This window comes from Lepidochelys olivacea (assembly GCF_965140295.1).
Source record: "Lepidochelys olivacea isolate rLepOli2 genome assembly, chromosome: 24".
Taxonomy (NCBI): Eukaryota; Metazoa; Chordata; order Testudines; family Cheloniidae; genus Lepidochelys; species Lepidochelys olivacea.
In genome coordinates, this window is record NC_140434.1 from 14,524,609 (window position 1) to 14,541,702 (window position 17,094).

The window sequence follows — 17,094 nt, forward strand, 5'->3', positions numbered from 1 at the left end:
CGCCCTCTGAACCCGCCCCCCTCCCCCGCCGGCTGCCTGAGCCCCGGGCTCCCCGCCCTCTGAACCCGCCCCCCCCGCCAGCTGGCTGAGCCCCGGGCTCCCCGCCCCCCTCCCCCGCCGGCTGCCTGAGCCCCGGGCTCCCCGCCCTCTGAACCCGCCCCCCTCCCCCGCCGGCTGGCTGAGCCCCGGGCTCCCCGCCCTCTGAACCCGCCCCCCTCCCCCGCCGGCTGGCTGAGCCCCGGGCTCCCCGCCCCCTGAACCCGCCCCCCTCCCCCGCCGGCTGCCTGAGCCCCGGGTTCCCCGCCCTCTGAACCCGCCCCCCTCCCCCGCCGGCTGCCTGAGCCCCGGGCTCCCCGCCCTCGGAGGAGGCCCCGCCCCGCAGTGGGGGCCCGGCGGGGCTCTGGCTGACCGGACCCCGCTGTCTCCGGCGAGAGACTCGCTCTGCGCTGCAGGGACAGAGCCCGGCCACGGGGCCCCGGCCTGGGGCTCGGTCCCGGGGAGCCGCTTCGGCCCTTTGAATTCTCCCTGCGGAGCGGGAGGGAGGCGAGGTCACAGCTGCCACGGGACCAGCTTCCCGGGGGAGACGCGGTGGAGCGGGCGCCTCTCGCTACCTGCCGCCCGGACCTGCCCATGCGCCGGGGGGGGGGGAATGGAAAAGTTTGGCTCGCAGATTCTTTCGGACCCCCCCCCCCCCAGGAGAAAGCAGCCGCCTCCCAGCTGTTGCTCCTACGTGGGGGGCGCAGCTCGGAGGCTCTGGCTGCTGGGGGGAGCATGTGGCCAAGCGGTGCCAGCAAACCCTGGCAGAAATCTGTGAGGGGGGGGCACCTGACCGTAAATCCCGTCCCGCCCCCCCCCCCACCTCTCCTGGCATCGCTCGGGGAGGTGGATTAAGGGCAGCGGCGGGAGAGCCGCTCCGCCGAGGGGCCGGGCTGAAGGGCTCCCGCGGCGCAGCTGCAGAGATCGGGGAGGCCGGACCTGACTCCGGCGGGACTCGCGGGGCTCAGCATTCGCTCTGTTTCCGTCCGACGTGAAGGCGACTACGGAAATAAACCCTGTTACCTGATCCCAGCTCCTGGGTTGTCTGCCATCCTGGGACTGCCCTCGGGAATCCAGGTAAACCGCAATCGGTCGAGGTACTTATCTGGCCCCCACCACTGCAGTCTCTGTGCACCTCCTGATTCTATCCCCGCCATGCTTGTGAAGGAGGGAAGTGGTGCTGATCGTTGATAGGGGCCCTGGGACATTAAATGACTAGCCCCGGGGCACCGAGGGAACTGGGCCCAGATTCTTAAAGGTATTTAGGCACTTAACTCGCATGGAAATCAGTGGGAGTTAAGCATCTAAACACCTTCGAGGTCCGATCTGGGCCTTTGTGTCTGAGTTAGGAACAGAACCAGTGACTTTCCAGGCTCAGTTCAGTACCCTACCTACCAGACCTTCCTTTTCTCCCACTTAAAATGAAGCCGGCAGTTACGCTGCCCCCTCCCCACTTTTATATATGTGCATATTTTTTTCAGTCGCACATGGGTCACGGGTATGATGTAAATCCACTGTCTTCAGATCCACAGCCAAGACCTGTTGTGATTAACGACCGGCATAAAATACCCAAGGACACAGGTCCCAGTTCCTCCTCCTGTTGGTGGTGTCCTGGAAACGAGCTGTGTGTCCCCGCTACCTCTACTTTATGGCTGTTGTGGCCTCCCAAGAGATGGTGGGGAAAGGGGAGGCGCCTGGGGCATTAGTTAGGTTGGGTTTCTCCCTGTGGACGAGGTCCTTCAGCCTTTGGCAGCGGGGGAGTAGCGGCAGGAGCTCTGAAAGATGATGGCCCCGGTGAGTGCCCACAGAGATGTGTGGAAAGGGGACTCTTCTGGCTGTAGCGGGTGGGTGTGTCTATTGTTTGTTAAGCTCACGTGTGTGTGTCTCGTTTATGGCTAATTTTACCCCTTCCTTTGGGTGCTTTAGGTTTCCTTTTTCGGGGGAGGGGCGGGCAGAGAGAAGTGTGCCGAGAATAAATGGCTCCTGCCAACAGCGTGTTTCGCCTTGGCAAAAGTAAACCGGAGCAGGGCCAGGTGCACGCTACAGACTTACATCGGTATCACTGCCTTGCTCGGGGGCGTGACAAATCCGCCACCGCCGTGCCGCTAAAAGGAGCGCAGTGTCGCTGCGGATTGTCTGCGGGAGAGAGCTCTCCCGCAGACAAAACCGTTCCACCCCCCAGGAGCAGCAGCAGGTCCCTGCACACAGAGCGCTGCTCACACAGGCGCTTTTCGGAGTTAAACTTCTCAGAAGGTGTTTTTCGGGCGTGCGGGTGGGGTTTCTGTGTTGGTTTTTTAAGCCCCCAGAAAGACAATAACAGGGCTGTTCCTCTGAAAAGTGTAGACAAAGCCTCAGAGTTTCCCTGCTTGCTAAGTGGAAGGAGGAATAGCTTGTTCAGGGTAGTTAACACCTTTCAAGGGGCCCTTTTTTGAGGTGAAGTGGCCTGTTAACCCTCCTCCAGCCACAGGAAAGAAAGTAAAGGGGCGGAGGGGAAAGCGGTTGGGGGAGGTGGTTAGCGGTTTCCAGATTGTTGTAAATAAACCCTCAAGCCGGTATCTTTATTCTGTCCGGGATTTTTAGTGTCTAGCAAAGTTATGAATTTCAACTCCCAGGCCCGTCTTTCTGAAAGTGTTGTGCAGGTTTCCTTCGAGGACCAGGGCTGACAGATCACATACAAGAGTGATTGCTCTGTGAGAAGTGCTCACCCACAGACGACGTGGTGGTCTTGTCTTATCATTTTCCTGTTCGTTTGTGAGCATAGTGATTCTCTGGTTTCACCCACATCGTTGTTGTGGGGGCGTTTGGTGCGCTGGATGAGGTAAACCACATGTTGTGATTGGCATGTGTAGGACCCGTGGCTCTCGAAAGGCGTGTTGGTCCTTGTGGCAGTGGAGATGTGTCTGCAGGTTTTGCGTCTGGTGCTGCCGTGAGCTGGTGTGTCCTGGTCTGTGGGGAGCTCGCTTCTGCTGAGGAGCTTGGAGAGAGATTAGGGGTTGTTTTGAAGGCCAGAAGTGGGGCTTCAGGAAAGATTTCTTTCAGGATGGGGTTCCTATCGAGTATGGGTTTTAGTTGTTTGATACCCCCTATGGGTTGCAGCGTAGGGTGTAGTAGGTGAGCACTAGGGGTGTGCGGTCGGTGGGGGTTTTATTTCTGTATTGAAGCACGTTTCCTTGGTGTATCTGGGTGGCCCATTCCACGATGCGATGTACTTCTCTGGTGGGGTGTCCCCCTTTGGCGAAGGCGGTTTTGAGCGTGTTAAGGCACCTGTCCCGGACTGTCTCCTCGGAGCGTATTCTGTGGGATCTGAGTGCCTGCCGGTAGACCACAGATTGCTTGGTGCGTTTGGGGTGATTTCTGGATCTGTGAAGATAGGTGTGGTGATCCGTGGGTTTCCTCTATGTCTCGAGGGGTTCCTATGTCTGTAGGGTTCCAAGCTTTGGCAAACACTGTCCTCTGCGTGTCCTTGTTTGTCCAAAGGGGAGTGGGTGGGGTGGCACCAGTGGGTTTTGGAGAATGTCAGGTGTGTGGGGCTCTTGGCACCTTGCAGGATCAAGGCCTTGGAGTGTATCTGTAAAATAAGGAGAGTGTCCTTGTTGGTCAGGGGGACGTTTTTGCAGGTTATAAAACGGAACGCTTCTGTGTAGACCTGAGTAATGGGGTTGGGGGGAGGGGGAGAAACTTAGCTGTGGGCAGCTGGTTCCACCGTTGCCCATTCTGGGGCTTCTCCCACCTTTCTGTCCAACAGCTGGTACTGGCCACAGTCGGAGACGGGGATAGCGGAATTGCAGGCAACCCCTTTTTATTGTTTTTGTGTAAAGTCAAAGAGGCAGCTTGGAGGAAAGGGACCTGAGAGCCCTCTGTGGCTATTCAGCTGCAGAGAAGCCAGAGGACTGACTGGTTTCGCTTCTCAGATGATATTAGCAGGTAGCAAGGAATGTCTGAAAGCCACTCAACTGCCCGCAAAGCTCAGTAAAGGCTCTTCGAGTTGTTCTCTGAACCTAAGTGGGAGCGGGACCCACACGTTTGGGTTTCGGAGGGTTTGTTCTGTTTAGGGGACAAGGGAACTATTTTGTTCTTAGGTAAAAGATCAGTGACTGGTGGGTGCCGGTGCCCTGCATAACTATACAATAGGATCACCACAGCATTTGCCCCCCTACCAGTGCAGAAGGTGTTACTCACCTAATTTTTCTAACCTGGAGAAGTCTGATCTCTAGTTTTATGGCCCCCTGCCCCTCTCAAAGGAGCAAGGGGGGGGGGGGGAACAGACTGAGGTCTGTGGAGCAAAGGCTGCTTCTCAAGCTATGTCTGTGCTGGGCCTGACACAATGGATCTGTAACCTCAGCTGGGTTCCCAGGTGCTACTGTGCTATTAATATTAATAACAAAGACTCCAACCCCGTAACTCTGCTCGTCTACCTCTTTCCTGCCTTTAGTCTTTGTTGTAGATCTTGAATCCTTGGTGCCAAGGAGCTCCTTGTCCCCCACTGACTCTGGGAGGGGAAGATGCCGAAATCTAAAATTAACATCTGCGCTTAGAACAAGGCTGGTCTTTCAGACTCTGCAAGTGTGAGAATACTTCCCTTCTCAATAGTGCTTTTCACCCAGTCGTCTGGTATCAGTCCGGCTCCGCGAGATGGAACAGGATCTAGCTCCTGTCTTCGGTACTGAGTGGACCCCCATTACAATAGCATTTGAGCCCCTCGCAATCTGCAGGGCATGGCTGTTGTTCCCTCCATGCAGGTGGGGAACTGAGGCACAGGGAAGCTATGCGACTTACCGGAGGTAACAAAGGGAGTCTGTGGTGGAGCAGGGAATTGCACCCAGATCTCCTAAATCACAGGCCGGCCGGTGCCCCACCTCAGCTCTGCCTCTTACAAAGAGGGACACCGCACCCTAAGCCAACACACAGCTCAACTTTTTTTTTTTCCTCTCTTCTCTCCCCACTTCCCCCCCGCCCCTTTCCCCACTGGTAGTTTCCCCGAGGGGAGGTGCAGCGTTCCTGGAGGTACTGCAATACCAGGTCGACGTGTGGCGTGGATGGAGCAAGCTCCTATTCCGTCTCCCTGGCGGAGCAGAGCTCAGTACATCCAGAAAGGTGCATATATTTCACAACGGCAATTCTTCCAGTTGTTTGTTCCTATCTCCTGTGACTTTTTGTGGAGCGTGCATGAGAAGATCCCCGTAACAGAAAAGAGAAGTCCGGTTCAGTTTCCACTGCCTTAGCGGGTGACGCGCTGGAGAGCTGCTTATCCCTGTTCCTGCGCTCTGAATATAAATCGGTCTCTGAGGAGATTAGACTCCAAAGAGCTTCTGAGGGGCAGGTCTGCTCTAGCTCTGCGGAGAAGAGACCGAGACTGTTAAGACTCTGGGGGTTCCCCGTTTGATATTTAAGTATTGAAAAGGTGCCATTTATTGGGGAGGGGCTGTCATCTCAAAGGTTCCTTTGCCTTTCCCTCCCTTCCTTTCGCTGCCTCTCAGACTAGGTAAAGCCGCAACAATGGATTCCTAGATTTTAAGGGCAGCAGGGACAACGGGATCATTTGATCTGGCCGCCTGTTTAACACAGGCCATAGAATTTTATCCATTTTCCCCTGTACGGAGCCAAATAACGTGCTGGACTATGTTGGCGTGCAGGCCTGATGGCTGGAGAGAGGGAGAATACAACACTGCCCTCAGCAGTTTCTTCCTCTAAGGGGGCACCAATGAACATGCCCCAGCTATCAACTCGGTCGCGTGGGAGCCCTGCAGATGTAGGTGCTTGTCTACCTGGGAACAGTTCCTGCCATGGCCAGAGCGGAATAGCTTTGGAAGCGGAGTAGTAATTTTGGGGAATAAAGTTGCTTTTATTTGGAACAGAGTGCCCGTGTCGGAGGGTGACACTGGAAGAGCTACAGCGCAGTGGTTACTCTGCTTCTAGGAGGCCAGTCAATGCCCCCGTGTAGACGAAAGGCGGCAGCCTTCGTGGGTCACAACAGCCAGCTCTGCTCGCTCTCCAGAGCTCACTTCATTTTGGCAGTTCTCTCTCTCCCTCCCCCTCCCTCTCCCTCCCCCGTTGGGGCTGGTTGTGATTTCACAGCTTGGTGGAAAAACAAAAAACTGCAAGGGGGGGGGGGGAAACAACTCTCTCCCTGAGCCCTGGTCTACGCTTCCAATGGATGTTGGTGTAAAATGCATTCCCTGAGTGACACCTTCTATTGACCTAGCCCCATCCCCCCGGCTGTAGACTGGTTTCTCCTAGGGAGATGGCTTGGGCAATGGATTTCTCCCAGCCAGGGGCTCACGCTCCCAGCGCTGCAGCTGGGCCACTGAAGCATTTAGGGGAGACGCTACCGAGGCGGACGGGAGAAGCTCTTTCAGGGGCATAGGTAGCGTCTCCACAAACCGTTGCCACAAACCAGCCTTTCACAGAAGAAACAAGGAGGAGCCCTTGGGGCACCTTAGAGACGAAAACATTTATTTGGGCATCCGCTTTTGTGGGCTATAACTCACTTCATCAGATGCATGGAGTGAAAGGTACAGTAAGCGGGTATAAATATACAGCACATGAGAAGATGGGAGTTGCCTTACCAAGGGCGGGGGGGCGGGTCAGGGCTCAGGAGGCCACTTCCCAACAGTTGACAAGCAGGTGTGACTATCAACAGAGGGGAAATTACTTGTTGTAGTGACCCAGCCGCTCCCAGTCTCTATTCAGGCCTCCTTTGATGGCGTCAAATGGAACCAGAAGTTAAACAGGAGTGTTTTGAACTTCTGTTACAGAGGATGGGGGCCCTTGCGTGCTGGGAGCAGTTCCACACCTACTGCCTTCACTTGAGCTTACAAATCAAAACACGTGGACCAGCTGTTGGGTGGGGAGAAGAATACACCCTGTCTAGCCGCTCATCAGGCGGTTATTTTTTTTTCTACTATTGAAGGTCACGTGTCTATAAAGAAGTATCTGCCTGATAAACCCCTATTCACGCCTCCTCCTGCTAAAGGCACTCACCGCGCAAAGCAGAGTCCCGGCTTTTTAACCACATCTCCAGTCACACAAAAAGCTCTCCTCGCCCGGCTCCCAGGATTACAACAGACCCTCAACGCAACCGACCCACCCACCGCTCCCCACGAGCAAACTAAAGAGTTGAACGCCTGGGGATTAGAAAAGAAAGAGAGCGATCGAATCTGTTTTTGAACCATGATAATGTCCCCGAGGGGAGGTGCACCGTGCCCGGAAGTACTGCAATACCGGGTCGATGCGCGGAGTGGACGGAGCAAGCTCCTATTCCATCTCCCTGCTCCAAAAATCCATTTAATATATAGTCCTCGGATAGAGGACGTATCAGATATTAAACTGATAAGAACAGATACTACACTTGATCTTAGCCAAAAGGCCGAGAAGCGATACCCTGCCGCGGAGCTGCTCTGCGGCCCACCCGTTCCCACCGCTCTCCACGCCACGGTGACCGCTGCCGCTGAGCGGCCCTAGCGCCACAGCCATGCTCCGACCACTTCCACTCTGCTCCGACTGCCTTTGCCTTCCCGCTCCATGTTCACCAGTCAGAGCCAACCGCCTCCGGCCGGAAAGTTCAGCTTCAAAACTGCTCCATTCCCCCAGCTCGTTCGCGGTCGCCTTGTCACTCGTTTCTCTGCCCGGAAGATTCTCTCTATTTGCATGAAGCCGGCCCCTTCGCTGCAGCGTGCTGACGGCACCGGCTTGCTCACCCTGGCCTCGCGGCCCCGCTCGCGCCCCCTGCAGCACGCGCGACTCAAGCACATTTTTTTTTTTTACCTTCCCCGCGGGAATTCAGTGCGCAGGGCACATGAGCTGCGCCTCTCTTCGTCCTGCCGGAAGCCTGCAGGTGGCGCTGTTACACACCGGGGAGGGGCCACCCCGGGGCCTGTGCTGGGACCCGCACCTGAAGGGGGGAACAGCAAATTGCGGCTGCCGGCAGGCCCCGCCCCCCAGCAGCGGCAGGCCCCGCCCCCAGCTCCCGGCGGGCCTTGCGGCAGCGGCCGGCGCCTCGGTGCTCGGGTCCCGGCATGGAGCGGGGCGGGCCCGCGCTGGAGCTGAAGCTCTGGGCGGCCCGGGAGATGGGGCTGTCCCCCGGGAAGGTGCCCCCCGACGGGGCCTTCCGCCGGTGAGAGCCCCGGGCCCCCAGCGCGGGGACCCCCCCCGGCTCCCGCCCCCCCGGACCATCCCCCCCGGCTCGGGCCCCCCGGCTCCTTCCCCCCCCCCGCATGCTCCCGGTCTCCTTTTGTTCCGCGAGTTCCCGTTTCCCTCCTTGTCCGCGGGCTCCTGCGGCTCCCCCCCCCCCCCCCCCGGCCACCTTTCCCCTGCTCCTTCGGGGTCCCCGCTGTGGGGGCGGCCTCCCTCTCTCCTCGCGTCCTGCCCCCCGGTCCTCCTCCCCCCTTTGCCCCCCCCTTGCCTCCTCTGCTCCTTGGTACCTTCCTGCCCCAGCCCCCAGCCCTCCAACTTCTTCCCCATGGGTTCCCTGACTGCCCTACTGCCCCCACATCCCCATTCACTGCCCCTTGATTATATCCCTCCCAGCTGTGGGGCCAGAGGCGCCCCCCACACACACACTCCGCTCTCCCCCATAAAAGGGCCTCCCAGCCCCCTGCCAGGTTACCCCCGAGCCCTGTGAGGTTACCTGGATGAGCCCGGCCCGGTGGGGGGAGGGAAGGAAAAGGGGGTATCCAGCCCTGGGGCAGGGACGTGGGGGGGGGTATACGGCCCTCAACCAAGGGCCACCCATGCTCCTCGTAGGGGTTTCCGGTCGCGTCCCCGTGGGGCTGATGCTGTTGCTCTGTATCCCCAGGATGTGCTCAGGCCAGTGTGCGGAGATCTGGAGATACGTCACCCGGCACGTGCACCACCAGAGGTGAGAGGAATGGGGTGCGGCGCCTTTCCCCTCAAAGGGCCGCTGGCTCCCACCCGGCCCCAGGGCGGGGGACTGGCTGGCTCAGGGGGGCAGCAGCGGGGAATCGGACATGGGGCCTTCTGCTTTTCAGGTCTCCTCCCAGAGCCAGGGGTAGAACCCAGGAGTCCTGGCTCCCGTCCTCCTCTGCTCTAACCACTGGACCCCCTCCCTTCCCAGAGCCATTGCTGCTTCTGCAGTAGATTCACCCCTCTCTCTTTCCTCACAGGAATGTGAAGAAGATCCGAGGGAACTTGCTGTGGTATCCTTTCCTCGTTCCCCTTTGCCGTGGGGGCTTGTTACTATGGGCAGCTTTTTCACCAAGGGGCCCATCCAGCCCAGTGTCCTGCCCCGTCCCTGCCTAGACCAAGCCCCTGGGCCCATCCAGCCCGGTGTCCCCTATGCCCTATAGGAGCGGGTTTAATTTCCTTGCCGACCCTTGGCTGGCGTCTGTCTCCTGGCCTTGGACCTCGAAGCCTGCTGGCTCCGAGCTCTCCCTGACGTCTGTGTGTCTGTCCTTCTGTCCAGGCCTCTGTCACTCTCTACGTTCAGCCTCCTTTACTCAGACCTTGCGTCAGGTACCAGCATCTGGAGGAGGCAGAGGTGAGGGGGCCGGTGGAGACTGCTGGGTGGATAGCGGCGTGTGGGTGAGGGCTGTGGGTGGGATGGGACGGGACGGGTGTTGTGGATGGGATTGGGTGTTGCTGTGGTGGGTGGGGGAGTCGGTAGGGGATGGTAATCTGGACTTGGAGGAGCGGGGAAGGGGATCGGGGTGCTGTGGGATGGGATAGAGTGTGTCAGGGTAGGGATGGGGTCGTGGGGCAAGGTGAGGATCAGGTGGTGCTGCGGGGTGGAATAGGGTGGGAGCAGTGGGTGGGAAGTGAGTCGGGGTGGGATCGTGGTGCAGAGGGGTCCTATGGCATGGGATAGGGTGGGGGAGAGTGGGTGCCTTGTTGCTGAGCTGTGGATCTGGTAGATATGGGGAGGGTGGGGTATTGGGATTGGGGTGCTGCAGGGTGGAACAGGGGCCTTGCCGTGGGGGGAGCAGGATGCCTGGGTCTACAGCAGTCGGTGTCTCCCCCTCCCCACAGGGAAAGCCCAGTGGGTCGGAAGCAGAGCAGGAGCGGCGCCAGCAGCTTGCCCAGGGCGTGGCCCGCCTGCGTGGGGAGCTGCAGCAGCTGGACCTGCAGATAGAGACAGCCCAGTGCGAGGTCATGGCTGACGGTAAGGGGGGAGCCCCAAGGATCTGGGAGGCGGCGTAGTCTGTGCCTCCAGCGCTCTACCCCAGGCCATTGCTCTGGGGGTGGAGGGCACAAAGTCCACCCCAGTCCTCCCATCTGTTCTCCCCCAACACCCAGTGGGATCGTCCCCCTGCAGCCCAAATCCATTTCACCCCATTTCTTCGTGGGGGGCGGGGCAGGATTGTTCCCCTGCCCCGCCGTCCTTGGGGGTAGCATCTCCCCACGTGGTCTCTTCCCCATCCGCAAGGTTCCCGTGGCCCCTGGGGCTGCTGATTTTCCCCCTATGGTCCCTCCCCAGACAATCACCTGTGGGGTTCACACCCGGTCACCTCAGGACTCCTGGGTTCTGGGAGCGAGGCAGGGGAGTGGGAGAGGCTGGGAGCCAGGACTCCTGGGTTCTATCTCCAGCTCTGGGAGGGGAGTGGGGCCTTGTAGTTAGCGTCTGGGGCTTGGGGTGGGGTTTCCCTGATGGTCTTTCTGCTCCCACCCCGCAGAGGTCTCCCTGGAGGCGGCCCAGGAGCGGATCCGTGACGCCCAGCGCCGCTCCCTGCTGCTCAAGGCCTATGCGGCCCGCCTGGCCGAGGAACGCCAGCAGCTGCAGGGCAGCGTAGCACAGCTGAGGGGGCGGCTGGAGCAGCTGAAGGACATCAGCAGGTGTGTGGGGGGTGGTTCCGTCCTTAGCGTGGGGTCCCCACTGCTCCTGGTCGCGTCCCCCGGAATCCTTTGCTTCTGAAGCACTATCCGGTGGACATCTCTGCTGGGCAGTAGCTCCCAGAATCTTTTGCTCCTTGGTAGGGGGTCCCATGGCAGGTGGCATTAGGGATTGGGGATTGCCTATCCTGGGTAGCATCTCTCAGTATCCTTTGCTCCATGGCAGGGTCCCGCTGGGGATGGGGATGGGGGGGGGGTGTCCTGAACTGTGCTCCCCCTTCCTCTCCCGTCCCTCTCCCTCCTCCCCCCGCAACCCCCCCCCGCCAATTTTCACAGCCTCCTCTGGTCTCTGCAGAAAGGCCAAGGTGGAGCTGACGGTGGGAGGGAAGCTGCCTGCCCTCGGATTTGCTGGCTTGGAGCCTGAAGTACTGGTGAGTTGGGGAGAGGATAGTGGGTAGATCCTGGGCGGGGGGAGTGGAATTTGAGAATCCTGCTCCCCTCTGCTAGTTGGGGGTGGTGATCTGGGGATCCCAGTCCTGGATCTCATGGGGGGGAATCTGGAGATGCCAAGGCAGGCTCTAGTGGCTCTAGTGGCAAGGCAGGCTCTAGTGGCTAGTGACAAGGGGTACCCGGTAATCTGAGCCCTGTGAATGCCAGCATGGGGCTCTGGTGATCTCCCTGTGGGATTTGGCGATGGGGTTTGGTTGGGAAGGAGGAGGGAATCGGACTGAGCCTGGTGCCGAGCCCCGGGGAGAGTCTGTCGGGCCATTGGCAATCAGGTCTTGGGATCCTGAGGGATCTCCCTGAACCTGGTGCCTGGATCCCAATAAGGGGGGAGGATCCAGTGGTTCCTGGTGATCTGCAGCTTTCTTGAGGGCCGTCGTGTCTTCTCCACCCCGGTAACCCGTCCGCGTGTCTGTCCCTGTCTCCGCAGCGGGACGTGCGGACGGCCTGCCAGCTGCGCTTCCACTTCCTGAAGTCACTCTTCGAGCACAGCACATCTGGGGCCGTCCCGTAAGACCCTGTGAGCTCCCCTGCCCTCTCCTTCCCCCGTGCTCTGTTTCTGACCCGCCTCGTGTGTCTCTCTCTTAGCAGCAGGACAAGCGAGGAGCTGCTGGACGCGTCCTACCAGCACTGGCTGAGCACGGTGGAGGTAACGGGGGGGGGGGGGAGGGAGGAGCAATGGGGTAGGGACCCTGGGGACGGCTCGCCTGCTACAGAGATGCAGCCACCTCTGGGAGGGGCAGCTGGGCGCCCCTTAGCGCCGGGCTGGGGCATTGAGGCAGCCCTGACTGCCAGGGGAGAGCCCCCTACCCTGCTCCCTGCAGCGCAGCGCCCTCTAGCCCCGTATGGGGCATTGGAGCCAGCCGTGAGGGAAGGTACAGCGTCCCTGGCCCACTGTGGCTCATCCCACCTCTCTGCCCACGCAGGCCATCGTGGGTTCCCACCCTCCCAACCATGTCCTGGCAGCCCTGGAGCACCTGGCCCTGGAGAACACCCTGCAGATGCAGGAGCTCACCAGCCGCGTTGACATTCCCCGCGACGTAGAGGCCCTCAAGTGGGTACCGCTAAGGGGCTGACAGTGTGGGGGTGTGGTGCTGTACGGAGCTATCGCCCCCCAGTGGTGCTGCAGTGACCCATGGCACCAATGCTGGGACCTGTATCTCTGTCCTCTGACCTGCAGGTTCCGCTACGAGAGCTCCCGTCTGGAAGACCTGGCGGGGCCGCCAGCAGCCCTGCCCTCAGTCTGGGGCCTCATACAGGTGAGTGGGGGCATGGGGAGGGGCAGGCAGGGTCGCGTGTTGGGGCTGGGCAGTCCCAGTGGCTAGGATATATAGCCGGGGGGAGGGGGCCACATCTGGGGCTCTGGGAGTGTGGGATATATCAGGGGGAAGGGGCTGTAACTCAGTGCTGGGGGGTCCCAGGGACAACAGGGCCCATATCTCCAGCTGGGTTATAGTGGGGGGAGGGGGCAGAGTCTCCTGGCCCCTCCTTACCTGCTCCCTCCCCCGGCTGCAGGAAGGCTGGAGCAGGTGTGAGGAGCTGTGGGTGCAGCAGCTCCCCCTACAGGCCCGGGAGCAGTGCTGCACGGCCCAGCTGGCCTCCCTCCTGCAGGAGATGCACTGGCTGGTGGCGGACGGCTCAGAGCACGCGATCCTCGCCAGGTAGCTGCCGCAGGCCCTGGGAGACACCCCGCCCCCTGAACACAGGGACGGGGAGAGAGAGGGGAGCAGGTGAGATGGCTCAGGTGTTCAGGTGGGAGCAGCCAGGGTAGTTCTCCCTGCTGGCGGAGCACCGCGAGGGCCTCACCTTGCAGCAGTGGCTGGAGCGCTGGACCTTGGCCCTCAAGACCGTCCAGCAGCACAGCTGGGCCTGATGGCCCTGTCCTGCCTGGGAGGGGCTTGGGGAGCCCCGCCCCCAAAGGAGTGCAGTTGTAGGTAGCCACACCCGTGTTAGGGAAGGAGTGTGGGTCCTCTGCGCTTTAATAATCTGTCCCTGCAGTGCAAAGCACAGCTGCATAGGACGTGGGGCAGGGTCTCGTTGGAGTAGCCGCACTTCCTGCAACGCTTGTCTCGGTTCCCGTGGCGGACGGCTCCGTTGAGCGGGATGCAGTTGAGCCGGGCGCGGTGGATGAACCGCTAGTCGGCGAAGCGGGTGAAGCTGCCCCCGGTGAGGAAGTGGTTGCTGGCGTCCCACTTGCTGGTCAGTTCGAAGGCTTTTCCCTGGTCTGGCTTACGCTTCAGGGCTTCTATGTACAGCGAGTGGATGGCTGCCTTCAGGGTCCTCTCCAGCAGGCCCCTGGCGCTCGGGGTGACGATGGTATTGTCCTCAGACCTGATCTGCGGCACCCGGGCCCGCTCTTTTCCGACCCCAGTCCCCTACCGCAGCGCAGGCAAGCTCCCCCCTCCCCCACCTCTTCCCCCAGCCTTCTGGGTGCCTGCCCCGTCTCCTCTCCCTCCCTGCCGCCCATCAGCTGAGGGCCCTGGCAAGGGAGGGGGAGCCACAGCACGCTCCCTGCTCCGGAGAGGAGGCGGAGAAGAGTTGGGAATGGGGCCTTGGGAAAGGGGGGTGGAATCTGGGCAGGGGGCTAGGAGCACCCCCACGACCCTAGCCCCTGCCCCCAGCCCTCTGCTCTGATGGCTGCACCCCCCCATGAACTCAGCCCTGACTCCAGCACCCTGCACACATATCCAGCCCCCCTGTCCTGACTCCAGCACCCCACACACAGCCCCAGCCCCCCATGCCTTGGCTCTTGCACCCCCCACATTCCCACCCCCACCCCTCGCACCAAATGGGAGGTGCCCAGCTACGCACTCCTCACCCAAACCTCCTGCCCTAACCCTGAGCTCTCTCCCTCATTCTAGCTCCTGGCCAGACCCTACACCCCAACCCGCAGCCTCCTCCTTCACTCCCACCCTCAGCTCAGTGCAGAGAGAGGAAGCGAATAGGCTAGAACCAGGGAGAAGGAAGGTACCCACTCTGTGTGGGCGGGACCCAGATCCCAGACTGGAAGCGGGATGAGTGGGGCCGGCACCCGGGACCCTGGCTGGCAGGAGCCGGCGGACGGAACCCAAGACCGGCAGCGGGCTGAGAGGTGCCCCTGCGGAGAACCTGCTGGTTAAAAGAATTAAAAGCCAGCTGCCTCGTGCGGCTGCGGGTCTGTTCCCGGGAGCTGGGGGGTCAGCGGGTCAATCCCCGCCCCCGGCGCCCGCTGCTTTCTCTGTCCGCATGAGCTGCCTCGCTCCTCTCGCCGCTGCCGCCGGATGCGGCTGATCTGCATAACCCCGCCCCCCGACAGGGGCCCCGCCTCGTGCTGGGTGCCGTGCTCCACCGCAGCCCCCCTGCCCCTCTCGGCCCCGCCCAGCTCTCGGCCTCAGCCCCGGGGGGCGCCTCCGGCCACCACTGGTCCAGCCACCGCCCCGTCCCTGCCCTGAGCTCCCACAGCTTCTGCACTCGGCTCGGGGAGCCCGGCAGCGAGAGCCGGGCTGTGCATGGAGGGGAGTTTCTGGGGGTGCGGGGTGCGCAGGGGCGACGGAATTTCCGGTCCCTAAAAGTGGGGGGGGCACCAGTGCTGGAACGTGGCCACCCCCCTTCCGCGGCTCCCCTTCCTCCGAGCCCCCACCCTTGCCGCTCCTCATCCCTCAAGGCCCTGCCCTTTCTCCCAAGTTCCCCCCTGCGCTTCACTTTCTCCCCGATCTCCTGCCCTCATGCCGCCTCTTCCCCCTGAATCCCCGCCCCTGCACTGACGCTTCCCCCAAGGCTCTGCCCGGTGCCGCCCTTTTTCCCCAATTCTCCAACCCCGCATTGCCCTTTCCCCCAGACTCCGCCCCCACACTGCCCCTTTTCCCCAAATCCTGCCTCACACCACCCCTTCCCCCGATCCCTGCTCCCGCATTGTCCTACCCCTCCAGGGCCTGCCCCTGCCTCGCCTCTTCCTCCAAGGATCTGCCCTCGCACCGCCCCTTCTACCGAGGCCCTGCCCCCGAACCGCCCCTTCTACCGAGCTCCCACCCTTGCACCGCCTCTTCTCCCAGTCCCGTCCCCGCCCCTTCCCCTGAGTCACCACTGCCACGCTGCCCATTCCCCCCAAGTCCCTGCCTCCTCACTCACCCTTCCCTCTAATCTCCACGCCTGCACCGCCCCTTCTCCCGAGTCCCCACTGCCACGCTGCCCCTTTCCCCCCGATTCCCCTGCCTTGCACCGCCCCTTCTCCCGAGGCCCCGCCCCTGCACTACCCAGCAGCCCAGGAGCAGGCGAGAGTGGGGAGGCAGGAGGTGTGACTAAGTGGGACTGTTCTTATTTCCTCTGAATAGTGTGGAGGTGCCTCAGTTTCCCCTATGCAGTTCTTAAGTATGTATGATCGTTGCAGCGCCCTAGAGGGCAGGTGTGTGCAGGGGTCTGGACACAGAGAATAGCCGACACCCTGTTTCCTGGCAACTGATGGCCTGGTCCTTCCACCCTGCAAGGTGAGAGCTAAAGGGCTGGAGAACAAAGGAATCAGGCGCCCTCCTGGCCTGGGACAGGGGCAAAGCCCAGAGGAGGAGGGGCTGGAGGGAGTTTCAGTTTGGGGCTGGTTGGAGACATGGAGTGAAGGGCAGACGTGGTTGTCTGGCTCACTGCCCCCCAAAATGGACCCAGCTGAGGGGTCCTGTTCTCTGCCCCTACAAGCTCTGTGTGAGACGATGTTCCTGTCGTCTAATAAACCTTCTGTTTTACTGGCTGAATGAGAGTCCCGTCTGAGCGTGGAGTTGGGAGGCAGGAATCCGCCTTGGCAGACTCGCTGTGGGAAGCGCACGGAGGGGCAGAGGATGCTGAATGCTCCGAGGTCAGACCCAGGAAGGTGGAAGTTGTGTGAGCTGTGTGTCCTGGAGACAGTCTGCTCACAGAAAGGAGACTTCCCCAGAGTCCCGACGGGCTTCGCAGGGAGCAGTTCCAGAGCATCTCCCGGGGACTCCGTGACAACTGGTGGCAGCGGTGGGATCTACTGTACCCCGTGGATGGCGCTTCCTGCAGTAAGTGGTTGGGGAGCAGTAAAATGAAGGGGGATTGATGAGAATCAGGCGTGCTGAAGGCTCAGAGAGGAGCAGTTTTGGGGGGCGGTTAACCCCTGGGAGTGTGTGACCACCGAGAAAGACTGTGCAGTAATGGGGTCCCCCTGGGGACTGCGGTGAGCAGTCTTAGGGGCGGAGGAGCCTGCGGCTTGGCCCTGGGAGAGAGAAGGACTTTTGCAGTAACAGGATTCCCCTGGGGATTTCAGCGAGCGGTCCCAGGGGCGGAGGAGTCTGCAGCTCGACTATGGCACAGAGGTGATGACCTCGAGAAGGGCTGGCACACTAGGGGTTCTCCCTGGAAACCGTGGGGAGCTGAGAGCGCACAGGCCTGTGAGTCCACAACAACTTGGGAATAGTGGCGTGATGGCCTGTGGACACTGTAACCCTGTGCAAAAAGAGGGTTGAGCATTGGAAAGTTCACCAAAGCACAGTTCATCGTGCAGCTGGAGGAGGATGACCGCTCTAAGGAACAGATTCCTGATCCCAAATGGGGCTACAGCAGGATCTGGGAGCAGCTGGAGTGGTAGCCAGGCATCCCGAAGACTCCTGTCCCCGACCAGACGGGGGTCTTCACGATCGGGTTCCCCATCGGGGGATTGGAGACGGACGGGATTGGAGCTGAGTCCGAGAGAGCAAGAGGACTGTGAGAGACGGCGAGAGCCCGAGAAAGAGCTGCAGCAGCAGCATGAATTGGCGATGGTGGAGCGGAGAGGCCTAGGGG

The 17,094-nt window shown here is 60.9% G+C and overlaps 1 protein-coding gene across 5 annotated transcripts; it reads left to right on the forward strand.

The window, feature by feature from the left end:
- The first annotated feature begins 354 nt into the window (after positions 1-354).
- Positions 355-14,009, forward strand: LOC311512241 (HAUS augmin-like complex subunit 5). Of its 5 annotated transcripts, none has more exons than XM_084613363.1 (13): positions 355-1,113; positions 8,831-8,893; positions 9,159-9,191; positions 9,508-9,532; positions 10,021-10,153; positions 10,665-10,824; positions 11,177-11,252; positions 11,756-11,835; positions 11,914-11,974; positions 12,252-12,379; positions 12,506-12,584; positions 12,841-12,986; positions 13,324-14,009. In XM_084613363.1, exons 2-13 carry the CDS (start codon positions 8,832-8,834, stop codon positions 13,421-13,423), a joined length of 1,083 nt encoding a protein of 360 aa, XP_084469489.1. In that variant the 5' UTR covers positions 355-1,113; position 8,831; the 3' UTR covers positions 13,424-14,009. The 5 variants fall into 5 exon arrangements, with proteins under 5 accessions (XP_084469489.1, XP_084469486.1, XP_084469485.1 ...); XM_084613362.1 differs by lacking the exon at positions 355-1,113 and adding an exon at positions 7,936-8,149; XM_084613360.1 differs by lacking the exons at positions 355-1,113; positions 9,159-9,191 and adding an exon at positions 6,164-8,149 and having other exon boundaries at positions 9,458-9,532; positions 11,917-11,974.
- Positions 14,010-17,094: the final 3,085 nt, after the last annotated feature.